General features: G+C 36.0%; 1 protein-coding gene across 1 annotated transcript in view; it reads right to left on the reverse strand.

Annotated features, from left to right (window-relative positions):
- Positions 1-16,157, reverse strand: part of COL11A1 (collagen type XI alpha 1 chain) — a 256,753-nt gene that overhangs the window by 103,799 nt on the left and 136,797 nt on the right. The window contains exons 30-34 of the mRNA XM_063299875.1: positions 15,984-16,037; positions 10,859-10,912; positions 6,009-6,053; positions 5,781-5,834; positions 5,643-5,687 (exon numbers count right to left, since the gene is read on the reverse strand). Coding sequence (XP_063155945.1) covers positions 5,643-5,687; positions 5,781-5,834; positions 6,009-6,053; positions 10,859-10,912; positions 15,984-16,037 — 252 coding nt within the window. The remainder of the gene's footprint in view (positions 1-5,642; positions 5,688-5,780; positions 5,835-6,008; positions 6,054-10,858; positions 10,913-15,983; positions 16,038-16,157) is intronic.

Genomic DNA, 16,157 nt, shown 5'->3' on the forward strand with positions numbered 1-16,157 from the left:
TTTTACTTTTCTGAAAATCACATCTAAAGTCTTCTGGGTTTTTGGTTTGAGGGTGAACCAAAAATTAAAACAAGAGAAATGTTAGAGTTGGATGGGCTCACATGTCATTGGTTCACCTGTGTACAATTGGTAGAATGTTTTAAACTAGATAAAAAGAACTATAAATTTGTTAATAAAACAACTCAGCTTGAAATGGATCTTTGTATAAATGATGATCATGTTATTACTAAGATGCATAAGATGTTGTTACAGATGACTACAGAGGATGAACTTGTCAAGGACTGTATAACTAAATGGGCTAAGAATTTTGGATATAATATGCTGGACCAATGGGAAAACATGTGGATAAAAGGTTTGAAATTTATGCTGAATTATAACTTGAAAGAAAAATTTTATAAGATGATGTATCGTAAGTATTTAACTCCTGATAAGTTGTCAAAATGTATAATTTTTTATTTTATATTAAAATAATATAAATTTAAAATGGCCTCTTAGATACACATGGGTGATATTCCAACTAGTATAGTCATCTGGATTTTATGCTGTATTTATCTTTAATATTATATTTGTATTTATATTTACTATGGTATTTTAATGTTATTATCCTTGTTGTAAACCGCCCAGAGTCCCCCTTCAGGGGGAGACGGGCAGTGGCAAAATTTAATAAATAAATAAAATAATGGTGTAACTAATGTCTGTTGGAAATGTTTACAGGGTGAAGGAATCTTTTATCATCTTTGGTGGACTTGTGAGAAGGCTAAAAAGTTCTGGGATCAAATATGTATTACTACCCAAAAGATTCTTAAAGTAAATGTACAAAAAAACCCAGAACTTTTTCTTTTGGGATTGATGGAGAAGGAGTTAGAGGAACAACATGGGGTTTTGCTGTTATATGTGATTATGGCTGCAAGACTGTTATATGCACAACGATGGAAGGATCCACAAATACCCACGGTTGAAGACTGGATTGTTAAATTAATGGATTTGGCTCAAATGGCTAAATTAACAGTCTTAATAAGAGAACATTCTGTTTCTGGATTTATATATACTTGGCAACCACTTTTAGAGTACTTGCTTGTAATAGAAAAAAAGGATGTTCTGACTTTAGGTTTTAGTGATTAAATGGTCTGTTGTAATAGAAATAATGTTATGATAGGTTAATTAATTGTAAGAGATTAGATTTGTAAATTTATCTATATCTGTGTTGGAGAAAGTCAGAAGTCACTTTCTGTTTGTTTTCTTTCTATCAACACCTTTATAGTTTTTTTCTTTAGCTCTGTTTTCTATCTATTATTCTATATTCTCTTTTTTATATCTTAACTATAATTTGAAAATAATAAAGTTTTATAAAAGCAAAAAGAAAACAAAAACAAAAGTCTTCTGGGTCTCAGTGGATAAGTGGGTTATCGATCTGAAGCCAATCCATCCACAATACCACAAAGACATGGAGAGGGGAAGCCAAACGAAGTAGGAAGATTCTTAATGGTCAAAAATCTGCCTTCTTAGCAAAGGTGGAAATCACTGGTGGCAGACTCTCACAATTTGTACAAGAATCTGCCATTAGTTTTTCCCACACTGGGTCAATTGGGTGAATGAGCAAGGCATATGTGTGTACAATGGCAGAATCTATAATATTGCTTAAAGCTCCAGAATCTAACAGGGTTTGAAGGTTTATTACCAAACCAGTATGAAAACTATTAGACAGGATCAAGTGTTGATGGTAAGAGCCTTTAATTGTTGGATGCATAATCAAACTCCTGAAAAAAAAAGGGGGATGTCTTAATCATTACGTAACATGTCAGGATTGGAGCATTTAGGGCATTTGCTTGCAAAATGCCCTCGTATCCATATGTGTAGCACTTAGTGGGTGCCTTGGAGCAGAACGGTTTAACAGGGTATTTTTCTGCAAAATGCCTTTTCATCGTTCATGTTACTTAAAATAACAGCCTTCTTCTCTAATTCATGTTCATTCAGGATGTTACTCATTCTTCCCCAGAACTCATTCCTGGTTCTTTCATTTCATCATTCACTGGAGAGTTAACATGCAGCTACTACCAACTACACGTTCTATTTCATACATACCCACAACAATCTAGAGCACACCAATGAATGTTTTCTAACTACATTTAGCCCTTTTGTTCAAAATTAAGTCTACAACTTCATCATGTTCATCAGCTCCATTCCATAAGATTAGACTATCTTTATTCAGGTCTGTTACATCCCTCCACTTTTTCTTTTTCCCACAAACAATTTTTTTTCCATTTAATTTTTTCATTCAGACTTTTTACGATTTATTGAGTAAAGAGCTTGAGAAGTAGTATGGAAGAGTGACTAAAGTGTTGGACTATGACTAAAATGTTGGACTAGGATATCCAGGTTCAAGTATATACTCAGCCACGCAAACTCACTAGGCGTCTTTTGACCAATCACTGCCTCTTAGCCCAACGTTCCTCACAGGGCTGCTGTTATGGTATAAGATAAATGGAAATCCCCCTGTAAGCCACCTTGAGCTTCAGAAAATAGCCAGAATATAAATCTAACAAATAAACAGATCTGACTAACAAATTTGCTCCTCTTACAGTCCAAGTCATAATTTTTATATGCCTCATCTGCCAACATATTATTTCTGAAAAAATAAAATAAAATAATTTATGACTAGATAAAATTATTTCCTGATATATTATAAGATAACCTAAACCTTTTTATTTGGGGCCATGCTAGCCAAGGATTTTGGGAGCTGGTCCAATACATCTGGACAACACAAAGCTCAGGAAAGGCTGATACAAGCACATAGTTTGAGTTGGGCGGCCCTATGAATTCATTACATACAATACAATACAATAAATTTTGGGTAGTGTGTCAACTATCCTCTGTCTCATCTATTAGCCTCCCAGAAAATGTCAACATGGATCATAAAGTACGGAGATTATGACAAAGCTATAAAACTTCACAACATGCTGAAAACTGTCTTATGAGGTAGATACCATATTTTAAATAGAGTTGTCTAATATATTTTCTGTGTAAATAAAAAGCTTCCCAGACCTCGGTGGTTAATATTCTTTTTGTCAAATAGTCCTTTAGCAGAGGTGTGATGTTTACCTTTGGGTATTACTGTAAAATCATGCACATTTCATTTTATGATGAAGGAGATATTTATGGAAAATCTTATATTGTTTTTCTACCACTCAAACAGGATGCAGTCAATTGAATACAGAGTGGATGAAAGAAAAAGCTGTGATCATTTCATTGTCAGTTTCTGTAGATGCTCAGCCTCCTGCCAGCTGGAGCCTGCATTAGAGCAACAGGAGGCAAACAAGGTGATGAAATTAATTCTAGAGGAAGTATTTCAACAGATCCTATAAATTTAAGTGGCAAGGGATGAGCCGGATCCATGTTCAATACAGGGACACTGTGCTCTGCTTTTGTTCTGGTTCAGCTATAGGCAGTCACTGGGAAAATGAAAGACACTGCACAGGGTTCTATGGGGCAGGCTCAGAGGAGCAATCTTGTTGGCAAGTGAAAATTATAGGGTGCTTCACCCAAATCCATTTCTTGGTTTAAAAAACAATAAATGGGGCTCAAAACAAACTTTTTTGTGAAACGTTTTCAGAAAGCTTTATATGAGCTAGCTAATGATTCAGACTACAAATCCCAACAAATACATCCTCAAACCAACTTAACAATATACTTAAAATTGGATAACATAGACAAGAGTTACTGGGAAGAGGCAAAAGAATAGAGAAGTGACATTTGGGGAGCAAAGGTACTTGCAACTCTCACTCCAGTATTCAGATGTTCCAGCTGTTCCATTCCTTCTGAATGTTCAGGCAAGCCTTCCTCAACATTGGCAATCTCCCAATTCTGGGAACAACTCCCAAATTCCCCAGTGAGCATTGATAGTGCTGAGAATTCTGTGAGTTGGTCTAAAGGGCACCAAGGTATGGGGAGGTTGCTCTATGTCACGACAAGTTTCAGAGCAAAAGACTACAGCTGTCATGAGTGCCGTTGAGCTGAAGGCATCAGCACAACGGCACACATGAAAATACCTAGGAAGCAGAGGAAGGGATTTAAGATAAGCAAAGCACGCACAACAACAGACACAGACCTCGAGGAGAAGGGAATGACCCCGGCCGGATGACCCAGCCATCAGGACACAAAAGAGGAAGAAGGAAAGACAAAGGCAGGGCGGATCACGAGGCACACCTGAAGCTGTCAGCAAAGCGCAACGGAGATCGCCCAGCTGACAGCAATCACCGGCCGGAGAAAGAAACCGATTATGGGCGAAGCCCGGGGCACCAGCAGGGGCCCTGCAACCCTTCACCTACCGGCACGGAAGCATGCAGGACAAAGGGGGGATGACGCAACCCAAAGTGGGGGGGGGGCGCTGACCGGCACGGGCTATTTAAACCCCGCACCGGCGCGCTCCTTTCACTCTCAGCTTTTTTCTCGTCTAGCACTACGCTGAAATAAACCTGAACCTGCTCTTCCCTGAATCAGTGTCTGTGTTTCACTCAGCGGTAGGCAGCGCATGACAACAGCTTAGTCTTAGAAAGCTGCCCATAGAGCCAGCTATTAGTTCTCATGGGTTTGGTTCTTCACAAAGCACCATATTCATGTGCACTCTTTTGAAAGTTCTCAACTGCATCACAACATCCAGAAATATGTCCATTTTGGCAAATTGGCACGTCTCCATTTGTGAACTGCAAACTAAACAAATTTCTCAACCATCCATCTCTAATTGCTGCTGCTACCTTTTGCAGCATCTGGCTATGATGAAAGACACAACAGACACTGACAGAGCAACAAGACATAAATCCCTTCCATGGTGGCACAATTATTGTCTTGCAACAATCCTGCAGGGAGGAATCACTCAGCAGAAATTAAGCTCCAAGTCAGGTTCCACTAGGCTTTCAGACCTAATACAAGGGACTGAATACAATATAAGAACTGAAAATATATAAACGTGCCTGTTTCTTAAAAGCCTGTAGGTTCTGCTGCTCTTCTAAAGACAGATGTCAGTATAGCCCACCCATAAAATCTCCTTCATTCACCACAATGGGGAGAAAGATCTTTCTGCAAAGCAACTGCTCTGTGAGGTAGCTCTACTCGAATATGCACCATAGGCAACATAAAATGATTTGGAAAAAGACATCTGCCACTGTTTGATGGTATTGTCCATGCATCAAATCTAAATATTGAAGAGAGCAGAAGTGGGGATTTTACTGCATTTTATACATCTGCATTTCAGCAACGGAGATAGGACTCTGCAGGTTAGGTTTCACTAAGATCTCAGAAGTTTGTATTCAGATCCAGCTATGCCCCCTACATCCCACTGTCAAGGATGTTAGGCCTCAGGTCAATTACTAGATATCGCCACATCAGTGAAATCATTACTTCAAGATAGGACCTTAGCCTTCATCACCTCTGGAGCCTTACCAGTCATGGGGGCAGGGGTAAAGGACCATGAGAAAAACCCACTTGAGTCTTGCAAATTGCAAAAGTTTTGCCTCTGGACCTAAATCCAAAATTCACATTTTAAGAATGTCATTATAAAGGTGCTATGAAACAACTTGCAAATATTGTAAGAATCCATTACTGAACACAGAAAAAGAAAAATGAAATATAAATTGTTCCTTGCATACCCTTTCGCCAGGTGGGCCAGGTGGGCCATCACCACCAGCAGTGCCCTGGAAAAGAACGATTTATTTAAAAATCAGATGAGTCCTTGCACCAAGAGAAAAGCTAAAAGCAGAATCAGTTCTTAAATTCTGTCAAATTACCTTTGGGCCAGGTTTTCCAGTTGGACCTCTTGCACCTCTTGACCCACGTGGTCCCTAGTGAGTGGGAGTAATTATGTAATTAGTATTTTTATTGCACATTGTTGTATAGGAGAATATAAACACAAGTTTCTGACCAGAGTGTGGATAACAATCAAATAAAAATGAATGCAGTAATATTAAGGGCTAATAATACCATTAAATAGAGAGGAAAAAGATCATATTACTTACTGTTGGTCCTCGTTGACCCCTTGGACCTGGTTTCCCATGTAAACCCTGGCAAACAAAGTTCACAGAAATTAATCTGGGCATTGGGGCAGATTATTTATTTATTAGCATATTTCTATGCTGCCACAGTCAAATGTTTCTCAGCAGCTTACATAGAAAAGTACAATTTAAAACATCCAAGGTAAAAATAAAAAATAAAAACACAACAGCATTACAACAGTACAAACCATAAAAAAATAAAGGTAAGATGGCAACATCAGATCAGGTGAAAGCTCTCCAGAACAGCTCAATCTTCCTGGAAAGAGGTTTCCCTGCTTTAAAAAGGGCAAGCAGAACTATAATAGTTCAGAAACTGGCTAGTATAACTATCTCCTTTGTGTTTTCATTTTAATAAACAACATGCATTTTCATAGTCTAATTATAGTTTATCCTTATTTCTTTTGTTATCACAAAAATATTTTGTTGAAGCTGTTCTTATTATTCGCTTTAGCTTTTTTTCCCCTGTCTTATTCATTATTCTTGGCTGTTCAGTTTGTCTACTTGAAAGACCTTTCTTCAAGAAGCATCATTTAAATCTAATTCCTTGACCTGAAACTCACAACATGATTTTTCACCATTTCTTTCTCCAATGGGTACTGAATATATTACTGAAATTGCCAAATATGTGATTATGATAAAGAAAGAAATTCAATCCTTACTGCCCCATGCTCTCTCATGGGCAAGTGCCTTCAAAATGCTTGTCAATAAAATGCTCTTGTCTACTTTCCTTTGATATTCATTTCAATGAAGCCAGCAAAGAAGAACTTCATCACAGTTTGCACATGATGTTCCTTCCCTAAGTATTGATTGGGAGTGCCTTAAATATGCCCTGCAGGGTTTGCCAATCCTACTTTCATTTCAGCAAAACAGACAGGTACTTCAAAGCACCTTCCTTCGATATAATCCATTAAGGCTTTTCTTCTGAGAGGCCCCTTTTAATCAAGACCATGATTGCAAGTCCAAAGAGTAAGCAAGCTGAACTATTGTAGATCCATCTCCCCAGTAGCAGAAAAAAGTGTGTGTGTTTGTGTTTGTGTGTAGAGAAAGAGCAACTTTAGAATTTAAGGAAGCAGAAATGCTCACTGACAATTGCAAATGAAAAATGCCTCACTCTTAACCTGAAAGTCCCTCAGCCAAAGATTGAGCTCAGCTGGTAGGATGTAATTTTTATAATTGATAAAATATCACAATAAGGACAAAGATAGACATCAATTTTGTGAGTGCTATTAATATGGTTGTTTCATGTTATGCAAATAGCAGCTGTGGGGAAATGTCCTGAGCTGCTTCTGGACTCTGAGGGAGGGAGGGAGGGAGGGAGCCCCCCCACCCAATCATAGTGCCAGCACAAATTGCTTATCTGAATCCGGTGTTTGCATTTCAAAAGAAGCCTCCACCGGCTCCTTTGAAATGCATGCCTTTAAAATGCATGAAGTAGCTTCAGAAATACAGTCCAGCATGGCAAGTTCAGGTTCAGCTGACCTCTCTCCATTTGCCTAGCCCCACATTTGCTTAGCTTCTATTTGCATAGTACAAAATTAGCACATTAACTGCATTCATAGAACTGATGTCTATTTGGATCTTGACTGTGATTATTTTGTCAGGACCAATGCACCAAGTTTGACTTTTAGAATGATGGAAACCTTTAATCAAACAAGCATACAAAGCTACCATTTTAATTAATAAAAGTTTATACTCTTAAATTTAAAAAGTACCTCAGTTATGATGCTTAATCTGTAAATCCTTGCAGGAGGCTCATTCTAATAAACAAACCTAGCCCAGCAAGTAAAGATATTTGAAGCCAAAGCCAAACCTGGGCTAGGTTTATTTATTAGAAAGATATTTGAAGCCAAAGGTTCAATCTGTAGTTTGAAAACTGAGTTGTAGTAATTTTTTATATAGTTGTAATGACTACTTTCATATTTCTTTCTTTCCTTTCTTTCTTTCCACAAGCTCTGTGCATAAAACTATTTATCCATTTAGGTATACAGCCAAATGAATGCAATTCCTGATCTAATCGCAAATTAAAACACCAGTCCACTCTGCTTTTTCATAATTGATTGAAATGTGCACTTCCTCTCCTTAAGACGTTCCATTTCTTAAATCATGTGGGGATAGTCCCCTTTTGGGGAGAGATGGGCGGTGATAGAAATTTGAAAAATAAAGAAAATAAATAAAACAAGCCATTGATATCCGCAGAGGGAAATGGGGTGCAAATGATGTCACATGTGTCATGATGTCATTGAATGCCATGAGTTACATGACATCATAATGTATGTGATGTCATTGTGGCTTCTACAAGATGCTTATGCCCAAGTCTCCTTTTTGTGGCTCATAGAGTTTCCTTAGGACTGACACTTCTTTTTCCTTTTTAAAATATTTTATTAGTAAAATATAACAACCAGAAGATATGACGAGGTACAAACAAGAATATAACAGTGCTAATATAATGAGAAAAGAATATACAGAACAGTAATTAAATATATGTCATTTGAAGAAAATAAAGATATATCCATAAGGTGTTAATCTAGATCTAGCTCAATCCTTTAACATATTATTAAATCTAGCCATATAGCAAATCTATTGCTCCATCTTCTCAGTTTTAATACAGTATGTTATTTCAATGCAATGATATTTATATAATACACTTAGTTTTTTAATATTCTATTATTTAGGTGCCTCAGAATACTGAATATAGGTAAAGGGGTGTAGATGTTCTATCAGTGTTAATTACAGTTTGGATATTAATGTTAAAAACATTATGATTGTTTTACTTTTTCTTCAAAATTAATATAACATTGGAAATGAAATGAAAAAATGAAGAAAGAATATACATCAAGGTACTAGTTTTATAGTAAATGTTTCAGCCCTAAGCTAAATTATTTGATACTAAAATCTCCATTGTGTTATTACATACATACATACATACATACACACACACATAAGTACATGAGGAGTATGGATGTATGTGTTCCTTCAGACCATTACTTCTGAAAATTAATGGCTGGGTTTCCTGCCAGTTTGAGTTGAGAATCAAATGAAAACTGTACTGCATATTATATGTAAGAAAAAAAAAAGAAGGTCCTCAAAACTTCACCAGTTTGTGTCAAGTAGCCCCACCAACTTTAGAGACCTCAGTCTTCTGAAAAAAGTTAGAAGTAGCCCTTGACAACCAAACAGTTGCCCAGTTCTACCTTAAAATCTAACCAAGAGATTTAATCTACCGATAAATTGTAAAAACAGGGATTGGAATTACTCACAACTGTCCTCTCATCCCTCCCCATACTCGATCTGCTTTTATTACTAGATATGCTGCAGAATAGGCATTTCTTAGATGCTTTTAAATTGAACACTTTTATTACCCATCACATATACATAATATAATATTTATATGTCTTTGAAGAATTCAGAGAATTCCATGTGGAGAAGGGATCCCCATTCTCTAAAAGATTAATTGTGCAAGCAATTAGGAATTCATGAATCCCCTTAAGTTATGAATATCATTTTGCCAATTTATGTGGCAAGCAGTCATCTTATGGAACTCTGTATCTACACATTTAAAGTGATAAATCTTGTTTCCATTAAATAAAATGAAATGATAGGCAGATTAATGATATGCATTACTTCAGTCTTACTTAATGGCACACTAAGCTACCATGAAGTATAACTGTCAGCCCATCTTTTCCCCTTTGATAACTTTTGTGCAGTTCTATCACAAGCAATCAACTACATCCAGCTGAGCTTTATGGATACTGATGCTGTGAATTTTTGAGAATTTGCTTAGTCTGCATTATAGATTTATCCACCATCTTCAACTAAACAGCAAATTCTTGATGTCTTGTGTCTATTTAAAAATGTTTTGTTTAGAAGCTTGTTCTATTTTTGTCTGTTCAATTGCAGACAAATCTGCTTTTCTGTAACATCATGGGGGATTTATTCCCGAAAGCATATAATCCTTCCAGAAGAGCAATTTTACAATTTCAGCATGGGGGTTGAATTTCCCTTTCACACTCCATAATTATCCGCAAATGCTCTTTGCATTTAAAAAATATATGTTTAATGATATACTTAGTTTGGCCATCAGATTATACCTTCAACTCCAAGGCCCTTCTCTCAATCAATACCACCTTGCTGGAACCCAGAGTCATGACTTCTCAGTGGCAGCACCTGGAACAGCATCTCTCCAAAGATTCAGATGGCCGCAGCCCTGTTAGTCTTTTGCAAGGCATTGAATAGCTGGCTATTTCCCCAGGCATTTGGGTCAGATGGCTAGATGAGCTCTGCCATGATCAATATGTTGTTTTCTGTTAGTGGGGTTATTGTTTATCCTTGCAAGCTGAGGGTACATGCTGTGGGTTTTTCGGTGTTTTAATCCCTGTAAGCCACCCAAAGTCACATGAATGAGATGGGCAGCTATATAAATCATATAAATCAATCAATCTTCTTTTCATTAGCCAGATATAGGAGGGGAAAAAAAATAACCTTGAAAGTCCATGCTTGTGCACTCTGTCAAATTTGTGTAGTGGCATCTCATTAAGCAGTACCCTTTAATATGGAGCTATGTATGTGTATAATAGGACTCTACACTGTTTAAATTGCAGCCATACTGGATAATGGATAAGTATAGCATTAATTTCCTTATTAAAAAATACTGATCCTCCTGAATTGCTATCATTTTATTTTCCCTTTAGTTTGAGCACCATCCAACATGTGAAATTTTATAATATTGAAGAGATACATTCCAATCTACTTAATATACCCCAAATCAAATTTTATATATTTCTGACTTTTTATATAGGGAAATTGCTATGACTTACCCTTGCTCCTTTCTCTCCATTAGCACCTGGAAATCCAGGAAACCCAGTAGATCCCTGCACAAAAGAAATTACAAGTATACTCTTAATTGATATAAATATTTCATAAGCCTTACACAGTTTACTTATGATAGATTATAATACTGTACTCTGAGGGTGATAACAGATTTGATGAAACTTTCTACTGTCCAGTCAATTACAAGAGAGTTCTTTAAACTAAATCCAATGGTTTTAATAGCAAATGCATTCATACTGAATCTCCATTTTCAGACTTGGGAGGCCATTGGAAGCACAGCATGGAAGAACATAGAGTGCTGTCTTATACCGAGTCAGACTATTTACCTATTTATTCAATATCTCCATTGCAGTTCTCCAGAAATTCAGAAAAAAAAAAATGTCTCATCATCCTACCTGGTAATTCCAAGGATTTAATCTGCAACTTCAGCATGTAAACCACATTTTATTATGAACTATATTTAAGTTACATAAAATATATTCTTTCTAATATATATTATTCAAATCACACAGTCCAAGCATGAATATAGAGATTGACAGTTTTCAGTTACTTACCATAATGGTTCAAGTCCAGAATGCAGTAAAACATTAACAGAGGGTTTATTTATTTAGTTATTATGAAAACTAATGACATATGACGCCACCACTCATGGAAACAAGCCACAGAATGATAGAGTGGTTCTGGACCATTATAATAATTTTAATATAAAGCACAAACTCACCATACTTAACCTACATAATCCAGACAACAAAGAACAGATGTCCACAGAATGTCATTGATTTTAATTGCATAATTGATTTAGCATTGTTGGAATTTACTAGTGTCCGCAGAACAGGGGTAAGTGATGAAATGTGTGTATGACACTGTGATACAAGTAAAAAATTGCTGAGTTTGCATAACATGTTTTGTCATTTTAGGATCACTGTGGTTAGGAATAGATACCAACTGGAGCATATATTCCATCCATCTCTGAAATCATATTTTGATACTCTATTTATTAAAAGTATTTTTTTAATTAAAAATGGATTTAACATTCCCTATAATATAATTTCCACATGAATGGTATCTTAATTTCAGTATATTGCATGATTCTGGGTGCAGACTTTGAAGGTCAGTCATCTGTGACAGATGAAGGCTTTTTTCAATACTGAAAATATACGTTGATAAAATCCAACAAATCCAAACAAAACAAAGTTGCCTTTTGAACAGATAGCAGCGCTATAAACAAGTCTAAACTAGGTGTCATACATATATGTATAGGTATACGTATATGTATATAGTACATATACCTATCGAATCGAATTATCCATTCAGTCGTATCCGACCCTTGGCGATTCCATAAGCCAGCTCTCTCCATACATATAACTATACATATTCCTATACACACACACACACACGGCACCTAATACATAATGTCCTGCACTGCTACTTTGATTTTGCTTTTATGACTGTTTTGTTTTTAGTGGTTTTGAGTCAGTCTTGACTCCTGGTGCCTATGTGAAGAAGTTACACAAGGTAACTATTATTGTGTAATGATTTGAAATCAGATTCAGTCATAATGGTGAAATTAAGATGATTTAACCTGAACTTCAATAAAAAATGTCTAAATAATGTCAGCTTCACAAGGAAAAATACTTTTAATGTCTCATTACCATAATTCCAAGCACAGCTGACCACTCTACTGAAATTTCTACCAGACGAAGTTTGTATCAATAATAATAATGGATTATAGGCAGTTTGTTTTCATAATGGGTAGATAGATGCTATTTAATGGAAGAAATTAACTGGGCTTGAATGTGGAACATCAGGAAGATTAATAAAGAATATTTATGCTCAGAAATTAATGCAAAATGTTCTACTCATATGAAATGTGTGCTTTTCCTACCACTAAAACATTTCATATCATTTCATTTCTATGTTTGAGTATAGAAAAAGGGTTCCAAACATACAGGAATAGATGCAGACTAGCAAAGTCACACTTAGCAGGAGTTGAATTTGAAGACTGCATACCAGTTCCAAGCCCTGCTATCTTACGTAAGTCAGGGCAGGAGGAAGACTGGTGGAAAAGCAGGACTTTGTGCAATGGGAGGTTTTCTTTTTTAACCCAGGGCTTTGACATCATCCAACCTGGAAAACAGTAGTGCGAACAATGCAATTTTGGTCTGAATTTTGTTCCTGATTCCTTAAGTATTATGAAGAATTTTATTGGAACATATTTATAAGCCACTCTTATTGTGTAAACATTCTGTGATTCTTTGTCAACTCAAGTGTAGTCAATACAAATGTTAACTACGTGCTAGGGGCTTCCTGGTATTATCTTTTGAAAATAAGAACTGCTCTGTATGCTAATTTTGCTCTTTGAATAAGGGTTAGAAGGAAAATGTTCATCTGTCTGACTTAAGTGTTTCCAAGAAGGTCAGACATACATACAACACAAGGCCTTCTCACATATCCCATGTCTTTTCATATTATCTAGGCAGTACAAGAAGAAATGTACATGGTATAAACCTAATGAGAGAAAGGAGTACAAAGAATGTATAGAAATAGAGGATAGTATTACTGAGCTTAGCAGGGTGGTGAGAAAGAAGGCAAAATTGTACTCAGCAGTAACAGCCTGGAGAATTTCTCTAGAACTCCTTCTATTCCTCGTCGGTAACACAAGCAATAAGAAAATGCATAGTGGTGCCAGCAACAATTCAAATGTACCTAAATATCATTCTCTTCACCTATTCACATGATTACAAGAGATACACAATAAGCAGCGTAAAGCTGGGTTCTGGCTAAATATCTCCTGCACCCATTCCAATTTTTTTTTCCTCTTCTACTTTTTCTTCTGATTCTTTAATATGAACTTTTAGAATCCTGATATAGTTTGCCATCATTTAGAATGTGTGCTGAAGATCAGACAACTGAAAAGGATAAAGCTACATACTATCTAGATTCCAGATACTAGAGATTTAAAAGGTAGGACAAAGAGGTTTAGGTTTCAATATTTCTTCCAATGTCTCCATAATGGAGATCACTGTGACTTTTCAATTCAGATTTATTTTTGAAGTTAAATGCTAACTGGTATAATTATAGCAATCCAAGATGTATGCAGGTGAAAATGAAAAGCAAACAACTCTGGCTTGTTCAAAATTATCCGGGCTATATATATTATGAAACATTTTCAAGACTTTCTAGTAAATAGTAATGAACCATCAAATTGCTAAAAACTTGTTAAAATATTAAGTAAATGTTTTGATCGAGATCTCGTTTTGAGAAGTGGTTAAAGGCACTGGACTCGAAACTGAGAGACCATGAGTTCTAGTCCTTCCTTGGACATGCAGCCAGCTAGATGACTTTGGGCGAGTCACTTTCTCTCAACCCTAGGAAGAAGGCAAGGGCAAATCAGTTCTGAAAATGTTGCCAAGACAGCAGTATGGACTGTGGAGAAAACAACAGAAAAACTGTGGCATAGGGGACCTGAATTATTAATTCTCTTATTTTTAGGACTGCGGCAAAGGAATGGTTTTTAATTGCCATTACTTGAACTACTCAAATTGTAGAATTGCTTTGGACAAATAGATAGAAGGACTTAAAGAATGAAGGAGTAAGGATAGCAGGAGGTGCCTTAAAAGGAACCAAAGAGGACTCAAGAGTGTATGCTTTCAAAGGATAGGTGAAGAAGGAAAAGGGTTCAAATATTAAATAGCCTCAAGGAGTAAAGACAACAGAATATCTGTTAAGTATAATACAAAAAAAGTCATGGTACTTTGGGGACATCTTCAGGATTGATTTTGACAGCAAAAAAGCCAGCAACACAATGGGAGTGTCTGTCAACTATTGCATTTTTTGTGCTTCTGACAGCTACTGTGAAACAAATGACTGCAGCGAAGATAAAGTGAAATAGTTCTGGTTTTGTCACCATCCAGGATTGTACCCCCATAAAATAAAGGCAATACATGGATTCATGACTCAAAGCCCTGGAGATAATAATACATTTTCGGGCCAATACCTTTCAAGAGTCAGACTTGAAAATATTAAAGAGTGGGCAATGCTTGCACATTAATTTTAGTTCTGTGATATTATGGGTATAAAGAAAATTCATATTGATATCTATGGGGGGAAAAGAGCAAAGCCACATATTTCTTTTGATGCAACCATAATTTGTGTTCATACTTTGAATAATGTAAGATTTCTCTGATCTTAAGAAATTGCTGAAGAAATGACAGTCACCATCTCATGATAAACTGAAATCTCAAGCATTTAGGTTAAAAACCAGGTGCATCAAAGCCCTACATTTGAAAATGAATGTTCTTGATCAATTATTTCTGTAGCAGTAGTAGATTACCACATTGGCACAAAGAGAAAAGATGATCCAAAATAAGCATACCTTCCCAGGTTTCAAAACAATTACACATAAAGTTTTTTTCAATGTAAAATAATGCATTTTTAATGATACTTTAAAGGGTATCGATTAAATAAAGCATACATAGCACATCCATATTGATCAATTATTTTATCTACATAAATATAAACACATACATATGGCAGTGCTGCCACAGTTAACAAATCAAGAGCTTTTTCCATAATTTATTTTTTTTTCTGAAATCCCCTTCTTTCTCTCCCCACTTTAGCACAATATAATTGATTACTGATGTTACACCTTACCCAGAATCTGAAACCCACTTCAAGCCACTGTTTCAGCACTGTTCATCTTCACAGGGCTTCTTGTAGAATGCTACTACCAGGAAATGTTAAAAATTCCAATGGGTTTAACTAAGATTGCATTTAAAAATGCCCAGTGAGACTCACTTTGATGTTCTATTTAGTGTTTTTAGAAGACATCACAGAAATACTTCACATGTAGAAAACTTACATCAGAAGTGAATGTCTGCATCTTCTAACATAATGTCAACATAATTATCCAGAGTAGGGTATCCAGTCAGAATTATTGGACTAGCTTCCATTAGGGTAACAGTATATAATGTTTAGATTGCAGTGAAGGTATTTTATATTTATCTGGATAAATTCCAAATAAACTCATACACATCCATTCACCTAAACAAATATTCACACACTATTAAATCTTAAATTACATATACCTCCGTAATACTGTAGCAAATTTACCTTAGGGCCTTGTCTTCCTGGATATCCTGGCAAACCGGGAACACCAAGTTTACCCTGTAATTAAAACAAACAAACATTAATTTCTCTTTTGTTTTTCCCAAATATCTCCATATTGTAACTAATGTTTCTATGTAGTCATCATTCTTATTGATTTGTAGCTGTTTGGAGGTATAT

Source organism: Candoia aspera, chromosome 3 (assembly GCF_035149785.1).
Source record: "Candoia aspera isolate rCanAsp1 chromosome 3, rCanAsp1.hap2, whole genome shotgun sequence".
Taxonomy (NCBI): domain Eukaryota; kingdom Metazoa; phylum Chordata; class Lepidosauria; order Squamata; family Boidae; genus Candoia; species Candoia aspera.